At 41.6% G+C, this 15,080-nt stretch overlaps 1 protein-coding gene across 1 annotated transcript in view; it reads left to right on the forward strand.

Annotated features, from left to right (window-relative positions):
• ZDHHC2 (zDHHC palmitoyltransferase 2) overlaps nt 1-15,080 on the forward strand; it is a 158,245-nt gene that overhangs the window by 122,723 nt on the left and 20,442 nt on the right. The window contains exons 9-11 of the mRNA XM_089669308.1: nt 8,196-8,322; nt 10,568-10,660; nt 12,169-12,272. Of these exons, the coding sequence (XP_089525434.1) occupies nt 8,196-8,322; nt 10,568-10,660; nt 12,169-12,272 (324 nt within the window). The remainder of the gene's footprint in view (nt 1-8,195; nt 8,323-10,567; nt 10,661-12,168; nt 12,273-15,080) is intronic.

Raw genomic sequence — 15,080 nt, forward strand, 5'->3', positions numbered from 1 at the left:
AGGTTTGTTTTTTTTTTGTAATTCCTGTATTTGAACAAAGGTTAAACAGTTTTCAGATATGGATTCAATAGACACTAAACAGAGTGTCTCACATTAGAAAAATGCCATGCCATGGGTACTGGCGTTAATTGTCAAAGTAACACTGAAAAAACATAATTCCAAAGAACAGTATGATACTGGAATGTAATCTGGAGACATACAATAAAAGATATTACATTGATCACAGAAAGGGGGTCTAGTGAAAACAGACACTTGCAGTAGTCTAATCCCAGATATGGTATTAAATGAGCAATTACCACATTTGTAAGCATAAAAACAGTTTGAGAGGCGCTTCCAGGAGCTGGGGGGAGAGGGGAAAACAGACCGGGGCTCCCCAGTAAGGGAGAAAAAGAAGAGGGAGGCATCCCTCTCCCGGGTAAGATGCTGGAAGACACAGGCTTGGAGTCACTGGGTTGCAGCTAACTCACTAAGGTAGGCATCTATGTACATGAAATAATGCCAGGGCCTCCAAGTTTCAGTTTACATTTCCACCGCATTGTGCAGCGTGACCATAAGGTCTTCCATGTCCCGGAGTTCATTGACTTTTATAAATCATGGAGCTTTTGTCAACATGTTGATATCTCTCCAGTGGAGAGGAATGCATGCTTAGCAGCATTCAACAGTTGTATAGTAAGGGAGTACTTATACTTTTTAGTAGGTCCCTCTGTCAGGTTCAGCAGGCAGGCCACAGGGTCATTGTGTTGGTCAACTGCAGTGAGTAGCTTAAACGCTTCCCGACCGCCCTATAGTAGATATACTGCTACAGGGTGGCAAGGGTGCACAAAATCACGTATGTATACGTGATTTTGCATTCCCGGGAAGGGGGCACACGCGCCCTACCCATGCTGCCATTAGCAGCCGTGGCTGTCAATCATCAGGTCAGAGCCGGTGATTACTCGCCGGCACCCGGTGATTGCTGAGGATCTCTGACGGGGAGGAGAACTGTTTGTAAACAAAACAGTTCTCTCTGTCAACTCGTGCACACTGCTTTGGATGGCTGTGCACAGCACAGCCATGCAAAGCAGTGTGATTACAATGAAGCACTAACACATGGCCTCATAGTAAAACACACCCAGTACACAGTTAGCCCTTTGATCGCCCCTCATGTTAACCCCTTCCTGCCCAGTGCCATTAGAACAGTGTCAGTGCTTTTTTTTTTTTTAGCACTGATCACTGTATTGGTGTCACTGGGGATGTCAGTGACACCAAGTCAGTTCCCCCCCCAGTGTCAGAATGCCTGCCGCAGTCCCGCTATAAGTCACTGATTGCCGCCATTACTAGTAAAAAAAAAAAAAAAAAATCCCAGTATGTATACCGCCATTTGTAAACGCTAGAACGTTCATGTAAACCAATTAATTTACAGGTAGTGGGATTTTTTTAGCAAAGATATGGAACAAATTTATGACAAAATTTGATTTTTTTTTATTTTTTTACTGGACATGTTTATTAGCAAAAAAGTAAAAAATATTTTTTTTTTCTCAAAATTGACACTTTTTTTTATATTGCGAAAAATAAAAAATGCACTGGCGATCAAATACCACCAAAAGAAAGCCCAATTTGTGGGAAAATAAGACGTAAATTTCATTTGGGTGCAGCGTTGCATGACCACACAATTATCAGTTAAAATAATCTTCTAGATTTTGGATGTGGCACTTTCTGTACCATAGCCCCACAATTTTGTCTACATTGTTTGTTGCCATTAAACAGAAGTTGTTCTAACACTCAATTTCTGTTGAGCAGAGCCAAAATTCAGCCGAATTTCAATCCATCTATCACCAGAGAAGAAGAATTCTGGGCAAAAATGTTATTCTCCCATGCAGTCCGGCTGCATGGGTTAAATACTCGTTTTTTTCCAGGGGTTCGGTAAGCGGAGATGTACTTACCTAAACCGTCGATCCTCCAAGTGCAAGATCGGTCCCCGCCACTCCTACTCCCCCGCATGCTAGCGGTCTTGTGAATGGGCTGTTCTTGGTATCATCACGTCCATAGACTGGCTATGGACATGAGGATGACAGGGACAGTCTACCTCTGGATGTGGGGGTGCACGGTTTTTCAGAGGACGGGGTAAGTACAGTATAGCTTTTCCCTTAGCCCCTGAACAAAACGAGCACTTAACCCATGCAGTGCAGGCAGAGCCCCAGTGCATGGGAAAATAAAAATTTTGGATGGAGTTCTGCTTTAAGTACCTAAAATGTACTTGATATCAGCCTCTTGCAGTCCCTGTACAGCAAAACTCAGCATGTAAGAGGAAGTATTATCAAGGAGCATGCTAATAGGAAGAGATAGCAGAGTGACACAGAGTTGATCTACTATGCTGCTTCTCTTTCACTGTCCAGTCACAGGCTGGAGGGGAATTCATGACAACCTGATCAAATGGGTTGAATAATGCTGTCATTCAACCTGGAAGATTGAGGACATCTAGAGGTGAAAAAGAAGTACTACCAGGGACAGCTCAAGATTGAAGGTGGGTATTGCAGTAACAAATAATGGACTTTTTTCTTTTTTTTTTTACTAGAGCTGTGCTTTAAACATGTCAGTATCCCTGCTACTGGCCTAAAAGAACTGATGTCTATGGTTCTACTCTCTGGGCTTAGTTTTTATAAATAGCATTTTGATAAATGCTGCCGGTGTCATTAGCGTCAGGTCAGATTCTGCCTTCTTTTTTTAATCTCCATAAGAAATGGTTGAATTTAAATTGGTTGGCTTGACTAACAGACTCTGTGTTCATGTACTCTTCTATACAATGTATGATGCTCCTCAGTTCCCTTGACTTTGAAAGCAATGCTAAAAGCCTACACTGCAGACTACATAGCAATAATTGCTACGCCTGGCTTCACAAATAAGGAGCGGGCACTTAAAAGGCTTGCTTTGCCTTAGGCCTATTCCAGACCATTTCCAGGAAATTGTTCTGTCCCTCATTTGCCCACTCAGCTGACTGAGCACAGTGCCTTCTTTTATGAGACTTCAGTGGTTCTGATCATTCACGGGCTATTTCTGTGGTTTTTAGATTTATATTAGAAGATGCTGTATGTGTACCTTATGTTTCCATGTATATATATTGTGGGATCTGCTGCTAATATGCTTGATTTCTTCTGTCATTACAGCACGGCCTAGGGTTTGCTTTCTTCTGGTTGTACCAATAGCATGGCTTAATGTGTACTTATATTATATTAACCCTCTACATTCCAGGGTCACCTTATAATCTGATCAGCTCTAGTCAGCCTGCCAAATGATGATGGAGCTTTATTGAATTGATTTCCTAATATCTAATTGTAATTACTGGTTTGACATATAAAGAAACTTGTGAATGTTGCAGATGGAACAATGTTGTATCATAAAGTGTTTAATATAATCTGGGATGGGCTTTTATTACGAGCCTAAAAAGATTTGTTAAAAATCACATATACCTAGCTACTAAAACTGAAACTCTAGTGTGATTTGTACTACATATATTCATAGAAATGTATGGAAGTAGTTCCATGCCTTGGCATACTTACACCGTGTTCCAAATTATTATGCAAATGATATTTAAATAATTGATGTAAATAACAGTCAGCATAATTCTCATGTTATCAACTACTAAGAGTACAATTCAAATTTTATTGAACAAACCTCCTAATGATAACAGGATTTTTGTTAAACATAAAACACTTCCAATGCACTGTTCCAAATTATTACGCACAGTAAGTTTCAAAACACTTTATAGGTTGTAAAGAACTGAAAATTGTCATTTGTTGTGTTTGCAGCGTGTTTACTGAAATCAAAAGCTATTTCAATCAAACTTTTAACAACATTTTAACTTTGTAAACATTTTAACAGGTCACGTTACATTGTAACATAGGACCCCTTATTTGATAGCAGCTTCACAAGTCTTGCATCCATTGAACTTGTGAGTTTTTGGACAGTTTCTGCTTGAATTTGTTTGCAAGATGTCAGAATAGTGTCCCAGAGCTGCTGTTTGGATGTAAACTGCCTCCCACCCTCATAGATCTTTTGCTTGAGGATGCTCCAAAGGTTCTCAATAGGATTGAGGTCAGGAAAGGATGGAGGCCACACCATGACTTTCTCTCCTTTTATCCCCATAGCAGCCATTGATGCAGAGGTATTCTTTGCAGCATGAGATGGCGCATTGTCATGCATGAAGATGATTTTATTACGGAAAGCATAGTTCTTCCTTCTGTACCAGGGAAGAAAGTGGTTAGTCATAAACTCCACATACTTTGCAGAGGTCATCTTTACACCTTCAGGGACCTTAAAGGGGCCGACCAGCTCTGTTCCCATGATTCCGGCCCAAAACATGACTCCACCACCGCCTTGCTGATGTCGCAGCCTTGTTGGAACAAGGTGGCCGTCCACCAACCATCCACTACTCTATCCATCTGGACCATCCAGGGTTGCACGGCACTCATCAGTGAACAGGACTGTTTGAAAATTAGTCTTCATGTATTTTTCTGCCCAATGCAGCCGTTTCTGCTTGTGAGCATTGGTTAGTGGTGGCCGAATAGAAGGTTTATGCACAGTTGCAAGACTCTGGAGGACTCTACACCTTGATGTCCGTGGGACTCCAGAGGCACCAGCAGCTTCAAATATCTGTTTGCTGCTATGTAATGGTATTTTAGCAGCTGCTCTCTTGATCCGATGCATGGATCTGGCAGAAATCTTCCTCAATGTGCCTTTATCTGCATGAACCCGTCTGTGCTCTGAATCAGCCACAAATCTCTTAATAGTGCGATGATCACGCTTACGTTTTTGTGAAATATCTAATGTTTTCATACCTCGTCCAAGGCATTGAACTATTTCACTCTTTTCGGCAGCAGAGAGATCCTTTTTCTTCCCCATATTGCTTGAAAATGGCGCTCTGCTTAATAATGTGGAACACCCTCCTTTAGTAGTTTTTCCTTAAGTTGGGCTTACCGGCCAATCTAATTATCACAGGTGTCTGAGATTGTTTTCAGTGATCAAAAAAGCCCTGACACACAATGCCATCCATGAGTTAAACTGAAAAACAAAATATTTCATTGTTGTGGCACTTAAATAGAATTTGCATAATAATTTGGAATGCGGTGTAAAGCTTAAAGTGGACCAATCAGAAATGTTGCACACCATCATGATGTGAGTAAGCCTTGGTTCACATATATGCGGTGCAGTATATCACATGTGATTTGCACAGGAACCGCACTTCATTCCTGTGTAAATCACATGCGATTTGTGTGCGGTTCGATTGGAGCCATACATTTTGTATGGCTCTAATTGCACCGTACCAGCATCAAAAACGTGCAGAACCCTTTTTTGGGTCTGCACTAGAATCGGATCACATAGGTATTCACACCTATACAATCTGATTCTGCACATCGCACTGCGTTTTGCGGACCACTTTCAGGGTGTTGTTAAATTAACATACACACCCGCAGCGGTTCACATGAACGGGATGCGATTCTGATGCGGTACGGAATTCGCACTAAAAACGCGGTGAATTCCGCGCCGCATCAGTGTGAACCAGAGCTAAATGTGTTTGTAACAATTAAAAACAAAAAATGGTTACATTAAAGTAGTATTAAACCCTCAGTGTTTTTTTATCCTAAAACATTGAGCACAATGAAGTAAACATTCCTCAGTAAACTATTTGTTAAACTTCTTAACCCAGCACTTTCACTTTCCAACTTTCAATGCTGCTGGCTGAACCTCCAGTCTTCTCAGGAAAGAGTTACCAGTGGACAGTGCAGTCTACAGTCAGGCTGGGGTGAAGAGAGAGGGGCAGGAACGTGCCTTCCCATACTAGGCTATGGGGCTGTGTGCTTCTAATGATGCACAAAGAGTACAGAGACAACTCTAATTCCTGTATGCAAGGGCAGCTTCTTAGGACACTGCAAGAGAAAGGAGCCATTCTGGAACAGGAAAACTGGGGCAGCAGTAATGGCACCAGCCTAAACTATAATATAAGCAAGGATTAAAAGATAAAGATTATACATACTCAGTATGAGGGTTTAGCCACCTCCCTCCCACCATATAAGCATTGACGGGCACAAGGCGGTTCTCTCGTTCTGGGAGGACGTCATATGACGTCCTCCCACTCTAACCACGCGTGATTGGTGGTGCACTGTGTCCCTGGGACACAGCGGATAACCGATCAACGGTGAGACGTTGGCTCTGGTGGAAATGGAATTGGAAATGCTGGTTATCGGCATTCCTCTCCTCACGAGCTGCCACGGTGACAGCTCGTCAGGAGAGGAGAGCCGGTAATCGGCATTACTCAGAGGGGACATGTACAAGGATCATCAGGGCACTGATGATCAGTGTGCCCTGATGATCAGTGTAGCCCCAGCAGTGCCACCTGTCAGTGTCCATCAATGCCGCCTGTCAGTGCACATCAATCCACCTGCCAGTGCCCATCAGTGCCACATATCTGTGCCTACCAGTGCACATCAATGCCACATAGCAGTGCCCATATGAGCTGTTTTTCAGTGCCACCTATCAGTGCCAGTCAGCGCCACCAAACAGTGCCAGTCAGTGCCACCTAACCGTACCAGTCAATGCTGCCTATCAGTGCTAGTCAGTGCCGCCTATCAGTGCTGCCTATCAGTGCCATATATGAGTGCTGCCTTTCAGTGCCCAGCAGTGATGCCTGTAAGTGCCCATCAGTGCCACCTACCAGTGCCTCCTCATCAGTACCCATCAGTGCCACCTATCAGTGCCCATAAGTGCAGCCTATCAGTGCCCATCACTGCAGCCTCATTAGCATGCATTAGTGAAGGAGAAAAATCACTTATTTACAAAATTTTATAACAGAAATTAAGAAAAAACTTTTTTTTTTCACAATTTTCAGTTGTTTTTGGTTTGTTTAGCAAAAAATAAAAAAAAACCCAGAGGTGATTAAATACCATCAAAAGAAAGTTCTATCTGTCTCCAAAAAAGGATAACAATTTCATATGGGTACAGTGTTGCATGACCGCGCAATTGTCATTCAAAGTGCGACAGCACTGAAAGCTGAAAATTGGCCTGGGCAGGAAGGGGGTATAAGTGCCCAGTAGGCTAGTTGTTAAAGCCTGTGGTCAAACTGTAAAATCATACATTAATTTCCACATTGTATTTCTTCCCTACTTTTATTAATATATGAATGATTTTGATGTCTTGTAAATTTACTTTTGGGAGATCCTAACACATTTCCTTCCTTGAATTCTGACACATGCTCAATATATCCTGTGAATAGGCTCTGCTGTGTCACACATTTCACAGAACTTGCCTTCTGAACTACAGAGGAGTGGAGGAGTTTCAGGAGGGGGAGTCAGTACAGGAATCGCTGGTTTCAGGCAGCAAGGTACTATGGGATATGTAGTCTTTAGAAATTCAACCTAAACAGCAGAGGAGAACCTGCAAAGCATACAGGTAATCCAGGAAGTTGTGGAAATAGATGGCCAGCAGACAAGTCAGTTTATACTGGATTGTCAAAAATAACCACTTGACATCCTGAAGGTTTTACCCCCCTTCAGAGAATGGCACAAATATACTTACATTGGTCCAATGTAAAAACTGCCATGCCTAAACTTTAGTTTTAATTGTACATGTGATGCAGCAATGGCAACAGCCAAACATTGAACAATTAGCAAGTACAGGTGAGGTTAATCATCTAGAATTTTAGGTGAATCATTTGCTTTACCACCTGCTATGGCCATTGCATGGATGTCATCTGCTTCTACTATATATTAGTGAGGCTCGGTTCACACTGAATCCGACAATTTCAAAGCTGCATGTCAGTGGGACTTCAGGTGCGACTTCACTGATATGTGTGCGACTTCATGCACAGATAGCTATGCAAGTCGCACCTGAAATCGCAAAAAGTGCAGGAACCTTTTTTTCAAATTGGTACGGCACCGCAAAGTCGGAGTAACACCAATCTGAACGGTTCCATTGGGGACAATATGGTACGGTTGGCATGCGATTTGAAACTGTCAAATCATATGATAAGTCGCACCAGTGTGAACCAGGACTAAGAATGAGGAAAGAGGTGTAAAACACCTGGAGTTACTGAGAAACAGGGGTAGGCTCACCAGCATTCAGTGACAACAATAACATCAATTTTGGGTGGACACACCAATGACTTCATACTTTTTTGTGTCTTGACTCACTGTAACATAATATATTTCTTCCATTTCTCCTAGAGGCTTTCAGATCCCCTGTGTTCAGGCACGGCACAGATAAGAATGGATTCAGCCTCGGCTTTAGTAAGAATCTGAGACAGGTATTTGGCGATGAGAAGAAATATTGGCTGCTGCCTCTATTTACAAGGTATAATAAGGTAGAATTAAGATTGAAGCATGTACATATGGCTGAAATATTTCAATGTATAGCCAAAGTAAATGTAGAATATGGAAGGGATAGAACCTCTAAGTGGCTTTCATTGGTGTGTGAGTCCATGCTTGAAGAATGCCATTGCTACTGACATGGAAAGTAAGGAGATTTTCAAAAATTGACAAACGGTTTAACATTGACAGAGGGGAAATATCTCAATGGGATTTCTCTTCCAGTAGCACCTGCCAGGTTAGAATTGAAGGTTCGAAAGTTAGAAATCTCCTCATTTTGGGTGAATTTCCTTATTTCCTGTAGTTTCTTTGGGACAGGAAGTGAGGACAAGACACAGACAAAAATAAGTCCAGTAGAGGTTCTAAACCTTCCCTCCTCACTATATTTGCAACTAGAAATGACATTTTGGCTGGAGTTCCTTTTTAACTGGGGAGAGGACAATAATATTGCTGTGCTATGGTCTAAATTACATTATTGTGGTACCACAAAGGGAAACTAAAAGCCTCATGGCCCATGAGGACAGGGCCTCTTCGTGTCACACAACCTAACAGTCCAGTTCAGAACATGAATATTGTACGTTGTTTTCCAAGAAACGTAGTAGGCTTTTTAGAACAGAAGAAAGGTGGTAAGAAAAATAAGATACTCCTTTTTTCTGTAAAGAAGGTAATATAGCACTTATGCCTTAGCCCAGCCTTTCTCAACCAGGGTGCCCGGCCCCCCCGGAGTGCCTTGACAAAATGTCTAAAAATTTCCCAAAACTTGTATACAAGCCAGTGGGTGGAAGAAGCCTGCTTTTAGTTACACAAAGCCACAGGTTTTCAATGTGCACCATTACAACCTTCTAGCCACCGGCGTCATAACAACCAATTATATCATCAGTTGATAAGGAGGATGTCAGCTGCCTGCACAGCATCCTAATTTGACCCTCCCCTGCCCCTCTCCATCAGTGCTGGGGTCACATTATCTTAGTGATGGAGAAAAACTGAGGGAGAGGAGAAACACTGGAATACTACTCTGTAGCAGTATGCAAAAGTGTATTTGCTTTGGAAGAACAAATCACCTCTAATATTGGGTGCCCTACATGTGTGGATGTTGCTGTGTTATATAAAACTATTAGAATAGTTTTTAACATTTTAGAATGCGGTGCCCTTTTAAAATTATGAACAGTCTTGAGGCACCCAATTTTACAATGGGATGCCTCAAGACTGTCCATAATTTTAAAGGGTGCCTCGGGACTGTCCATAATTTTAAAGTGTGCCTCGGGACTGTCCATAATTTTAAAGTGTGCCTCGGGACTGTCCATAATTTTAAAGGGTGCCTTGGGACTGTCCATAATTTTAAAGGGGGCCTTGGGACTGTCCATAATTTAAAGGGTTTCTTGACTGAAAAAAGGTTGAGAAACGCTGCTTTAGCCTTATGGTCATCAGCCTCAGTACTCCTTTTCAGTATTGGTGGTATCAGGTCCAGTGGGAATAAAGGTACCTTCCTAGTAGAAGGCTGATGGTCTTTTAAAAAGGGATCTCATATAATCAGGCTGAATGTGTAAGCTTTAACAGTGTTTATTTTCATCCTGAGGTAGTAAACATTTATTTTCACATGTATCATCATCATTTCTATATACACTTACCAGCCACTTTATTAGGTCCACCTGTTCAATTGCTTGGTAACACAAATTGCCAATCAGCCAATCACATGGCAGTAACTCAATGCATTTAGGCATGTAGACATGGTGAAGACGACTTGCTAAAGTTCAAACCGAGCATCAGAATGGGGAAGAAAGGGGATTTAGGTGACTTTGAAGGTTGCATGGTTGTTGATGCCAGACAAGCTGGTCTGAGTATTTCAAAAACTGCTGATCTACTGGGATTTTCACACACAACCACTCTAGGGTTTGCAGAGAATGGTCTGAAAAAGAGAAAATATTTAGTGAGTTGCAGTTGTGTAGAAAATGCCTTGTTGATGTCAGAGGAGAATGGGCAGACTAGTTGCTGCGACATTCAGATGGTAGGGTCACAATTTGATGTAAACAACATGAAAGCATGGATCCATCCTGCCTTGTACCAACGGTTCAGGCTGGTGGTGTAATGTGTAATGGTGTGGAGGATATTTTCTTGGCACTAGTAAGGTGTACCCACAAAAGTGGCTGGTGAGTGCAGGTCAGATGTCAGTAAACATGTAATATGTTACTAGTATATTCTTTTGGTGCTAGCATTTTTCTGTTGATTTGCAGTCTCGGTGATGGCTGCTCTTTCCCCACATGCCTGGTGAACCAAGATCCTGAGCAAGCATCAACACCTACTGGAGTCAATGTAGCAACAAAAAGGTAGTTGTCTGTAGCTGTACCAAGACTTAATTTGTCTTACTAGGAGATGTAATCCCACCAGGATGTTCTGGATCTGCTCCAGGGCTACCTTCCTATTCAATGCCTTCCACAAGCCCAGAGGGAGTCCATCAAAAGAACATGCATAGAAAATACACAGGACATCTCAGAACTTTCCATTTAAGATCAATAATGTACTCTCTGGTAAACTGGATGTATTCAGCCATAGTGCACACTGTAAAGTTAAACTTCTCTTTCATACTTTTTGAAATTTGGCTAAATGTTAATAACTTCAAGCTTGCAGATGTGTGGTACCTGGTTCAATGTGGTCCAAAGACTCTGTGCATGAATTGTGTATGTATAGCTGTTATTGCTGGCATCCTGTGAGCTACCCTAGTATGAGTTTTCAGTATGGAAGAAAAGGCTGGCAATTTATTTGCTTACCTGTATCTTAAAAACAAACCCAATGGGTTGCACAGGCAAACTTAGAGGAAGCCAAATCATCTCAATACATATATGTTCTTCCAGCAGATTAGTGCTTTATAGTGGTGGTGGTGGTTTACCTTTTGTCTTTCAGCACAAGTACAGTACGTCCTCTACTTATGAACAGTTGAGTTGCAAACTTTCAAAGATACAAACAACCTCCAAGTTGCAAACTTTCACAGATGTGAACATGCATTCACATGCCAAATCATGAAATCAGCTCACGTGTCTGCCGGACATTGTCCTCTGTTACAAGCGGTTGTTCTGCTGTGTACCTTACTGTATAGTACAATAGTGTACAGTAGTACAGTGTTGATTGGCTGGAAGCAAGCATAAAAGCAGCGGTCTTGTCTGGTCACTCAATGCTAGCCCCTGCATGTCAGCTGTTGTACTGTACTACTGTACCTTTCAAGGTACTGTAGGATTAAACATTTTTTCTTTACCGAATTTCTTGTGTTTTTTATGCATTATTTGTGTGAAAAGTACTATAAAGTTTACTTTGTTGGACTTACGAACAAACTCCCACAATGGAACTCGTTTGTAAGTAGGGGACTTACTGTATGTCTTTTCACACTGACAACTGAAAACAATAGAATCTTTAGGTGTTTTATTCCTTGATTTCAGCAATAAAGAATTGATTGTACTGACATAGAGAGAGAATCTACAAATTTCAATTAGGTATTAGTGTAATTGATGATTTGAAATTACCTAATTTGTTATCTGCAAAATTTTGCCAAAATTATCAGAGTTGTTTAGATAAAGTTTGGCTGGAAATAATAATCTTTTTGTAATAAAAAGATTCTAAGAGAAAGGTGGTTGTTGGAATAGGTAAATTGTGCGTGTTATTTAGTTCCTTTCAAGAATAGCAACTTTGATGAAAACAATTTCGAAATCAATCTTTTGTCTAAGAAACTCTTTTTTTCATTCTTTCACAGCAGGTGGATCTTATGTATGTAAGATTGGTCTGTATTACTGCTTTCTAATTTTCAGGCATCAATGTTAAATGTTTTTTTCCTGTTTTGTACCAGTATTGAAAATCATCCATTTCCAGCCAAACCTTTGCGTGAATCTCAGAGCCATCTTTTGACTGACACCCAGTCCTGGACCGACAGCAGCTGCAGCGATGAAAAGGGTAACTCGTGAAGATGTCACATTGATTGAATTTGGTGTTCTGTTAATAAACACTATTAGTATTGATTTATTTTGCTGCAAACATCTTTCAAAGCACTGTACAAAGTGAAAACACAATGCAGCAATAAAAATAACGGTATAGAATACACATAAACAAATGCTGAGAGGTCTGGCGGAAAGAGTTCTAAAACAGGGTTCCCCAAAGTGGTTAATATTAACCCCATCCCAAGAGATGATGGGAATATCAAGGGGCCAATGCAATGGCAGGGGGTCAAATAGGTGTCAATAAATGTCTGGGGGTCAGTAGGTGGTCAGTTGGGGTCAACTCATTTTTGAGGTTTCTGTGCAGCTCCCCACCAGTATCTAGTCCCGAAGGTAAGGTGGCTAGCAGCAAGACAGTGTTATCTAGAGTTGGATGCTCAGTTGTCAGTGGCCTTGAGTTGTCTCTGTTAGCTGTGTGTTGTTATTGGCCTCATTTACCAGCATGTTTTGTGTGTCTGTGACTTTTCAACCTCTCCTTTCTAAGAAGGCCATACATATTGTATGCGTTCATTTCCCATACTCAGTGTACTGCCCCATCTCAGACTCCTTTGGAAAGCCAGTGAGTACACTTACCTTGAACTCTGTACTTACCTTCAGTACTGCTTTGAAGTCATGCTGCTGTAAACAGACCAGCTGTGGTCTCTCCAGGATGCATTTCCTCCCACATCAGTCAATGCATAAATGAAGTCACAGAACCCACAGTTCTGGAAAGTTAAAATCAGCTTTATTGTTCCAGCACATCAGAGAACACTCAACACCAGCACCCCGTCACCCCCCTACTGCGACTTAGAACAAGAGGATACGGAGTAATAGCAGTGTTTATACACATTATCGCTCATCTCTCACTTGAATCATAAAGGGAAAGAGGCCTTTTTCATACACATTCCAACATCAGCTGGGATAGTTAACATATTAACCCCTAAATATACCCCCAAATGGAAACCAACAATTACTAAATATTAATCTAAAATTACATAATATACTGAATTCTGGTAATATTTGCACACAATGGGGTTCGTTTACTAAAACTGGAGCCTGCAAAATCTGGTGCAGCTGTGCATGGTAGCCAATCAGCTTCTTCAATTAAGCTTTGACAAAAAAAAACTGAAAGCTGATTGGTTTCTATGCAGAGATGCATCAGATTTTGCACTCTCCAGTTTTAGTAAATCATCCCCAATACATTTATACAAAAACATATTTACCATGCAAGTCAAATAAGGAGAGAGAAAGGAAATTGCGCTTATAAAAATGCTTTAAGGTGATAAGGAAGTGATATTTCCCAGCTTCTCTTACAGATAAATGTGTTTACACTGGGGGGTTGCCAAATTCTTTAGCTCGTCTACCCCTTTATGTAGTTTCAGATTATTCATTGACATTTTAATATATAATAATACTAATAATAATTATTATTCTTGACAATCCTATTAAAATATGCTTCTGGTAGTAGAAGTTGCTATGTTGACTGTTACAGTGCAGTATTTTTAGTAAATGCATAGTAATCAGTTTTTTGGCACCACTCCTATGGTTAAGGGTGACCTCAATGGCTCTCCAACAGTTTAAGTGGGTGTACTCAATGGCTCTCCAACAGAGTGCAAGGTGGTGTGTGAATTAACCGCGTCGCTGTTCTGGAAAGCCAAAATAAACTTTATTGTTCCAGCACATCAGGGAACACACACACTTTTTTCTGACATGTTTCCTCCCCACTGGGGTTTAATCGTAGAATATGAGGATCCCCTCCTCCTTGTTTTTTACCTTTCTTTCCCTTTCTCTTATTCTTTCTTTTTCTGTTTTTCTCTTAGTTTCTTCTCCTTCCTCCCCCCACTCCCTCTATTTGTCGTTTCCTCTTTTTATTGATCTGTAGTCTAATTCTACAATTCTCATTACATGGAGCAAAAGTGCATTCTGTTATCTGTAGGAAGCAAGGTGCAACATAATGGTCACAGTATCATTCTGAGATGGAATAAAGAGCAGGACTTTCTTTAAGGCAGTGCTCTATATTTTGTATATTTACGTGCATATACTGTATACTCAAAGTTTAATGCAAAGCTATGATGACAGATTTGCTGAGAATGACAAATATTTTCTTCCTGATCGGTCTCGATCACTCATTGTGTTCATTTAGGATAGCAAGGGGCTGGTAAATGTGACATATTTACCGGACCCTTCCCCCTCTCTCCATCCTAAAGAATCCTATTGTGTGCTTGCAGCTGTTGTTGGAAAGCAGAGGGAAGCTGGCAGCACTGTGGGGATGGGGGCACACAGGTGGGCCTGGCTAACAGAGGGAAACATATGGTGCACAGGAAGGGTGATAGGTGCGGCTGTGGGTAATTACTGGAACCAATCCCCTGTATGGCTCTCTCTGCAGGAGCTGAAAGCCAGCGGGAGGGGGAGGAGTAGAAGCCAGCTTTCAGCTGCTGCAGAGAGAGCCTTCAGGGGATTGGTTCCAGTAACTGCCCCCATGCTGTGACGATCACCCTCCCTGCCCACATCCAATTCACCCAGCTGCCTGGCCCCCCCTGCTAGCCTGGGGCCCGTACAGGAGGACTGGTGGGACCCCTTTATCCACGACCCTGCCTGTGATAGATCAGACAAACTGACTCCCCCCTTTAACACAAATCATTGGACCAAATGCCTAGGCTTTTAGACACACACTTACTGGCCACTTTATTAGGTACACCTTGCTAGTGCCAAGAAAAATTCCCCCACACCATTATACCACCACCACCAGCCTGAACCGTTGATACAAGGCAGGATGGATCCATGCTTT

The sequence above is a fragment of the Staurois parvus genome, unplaced genomic scaffold, assembly GCF_062004578.1.
Source record: "Staurois parvus isolate SC_StPar_1 unplaced genomic scaffold, SC_StPar_1.0 ptg000071l, whole genome shotgun sequence".
Taxonomy (NCBI): Eukaryota; Metazoa; Chordata; class Amphibia; order Anura; family Ranidae; genus Staurois; species Staurois parvus.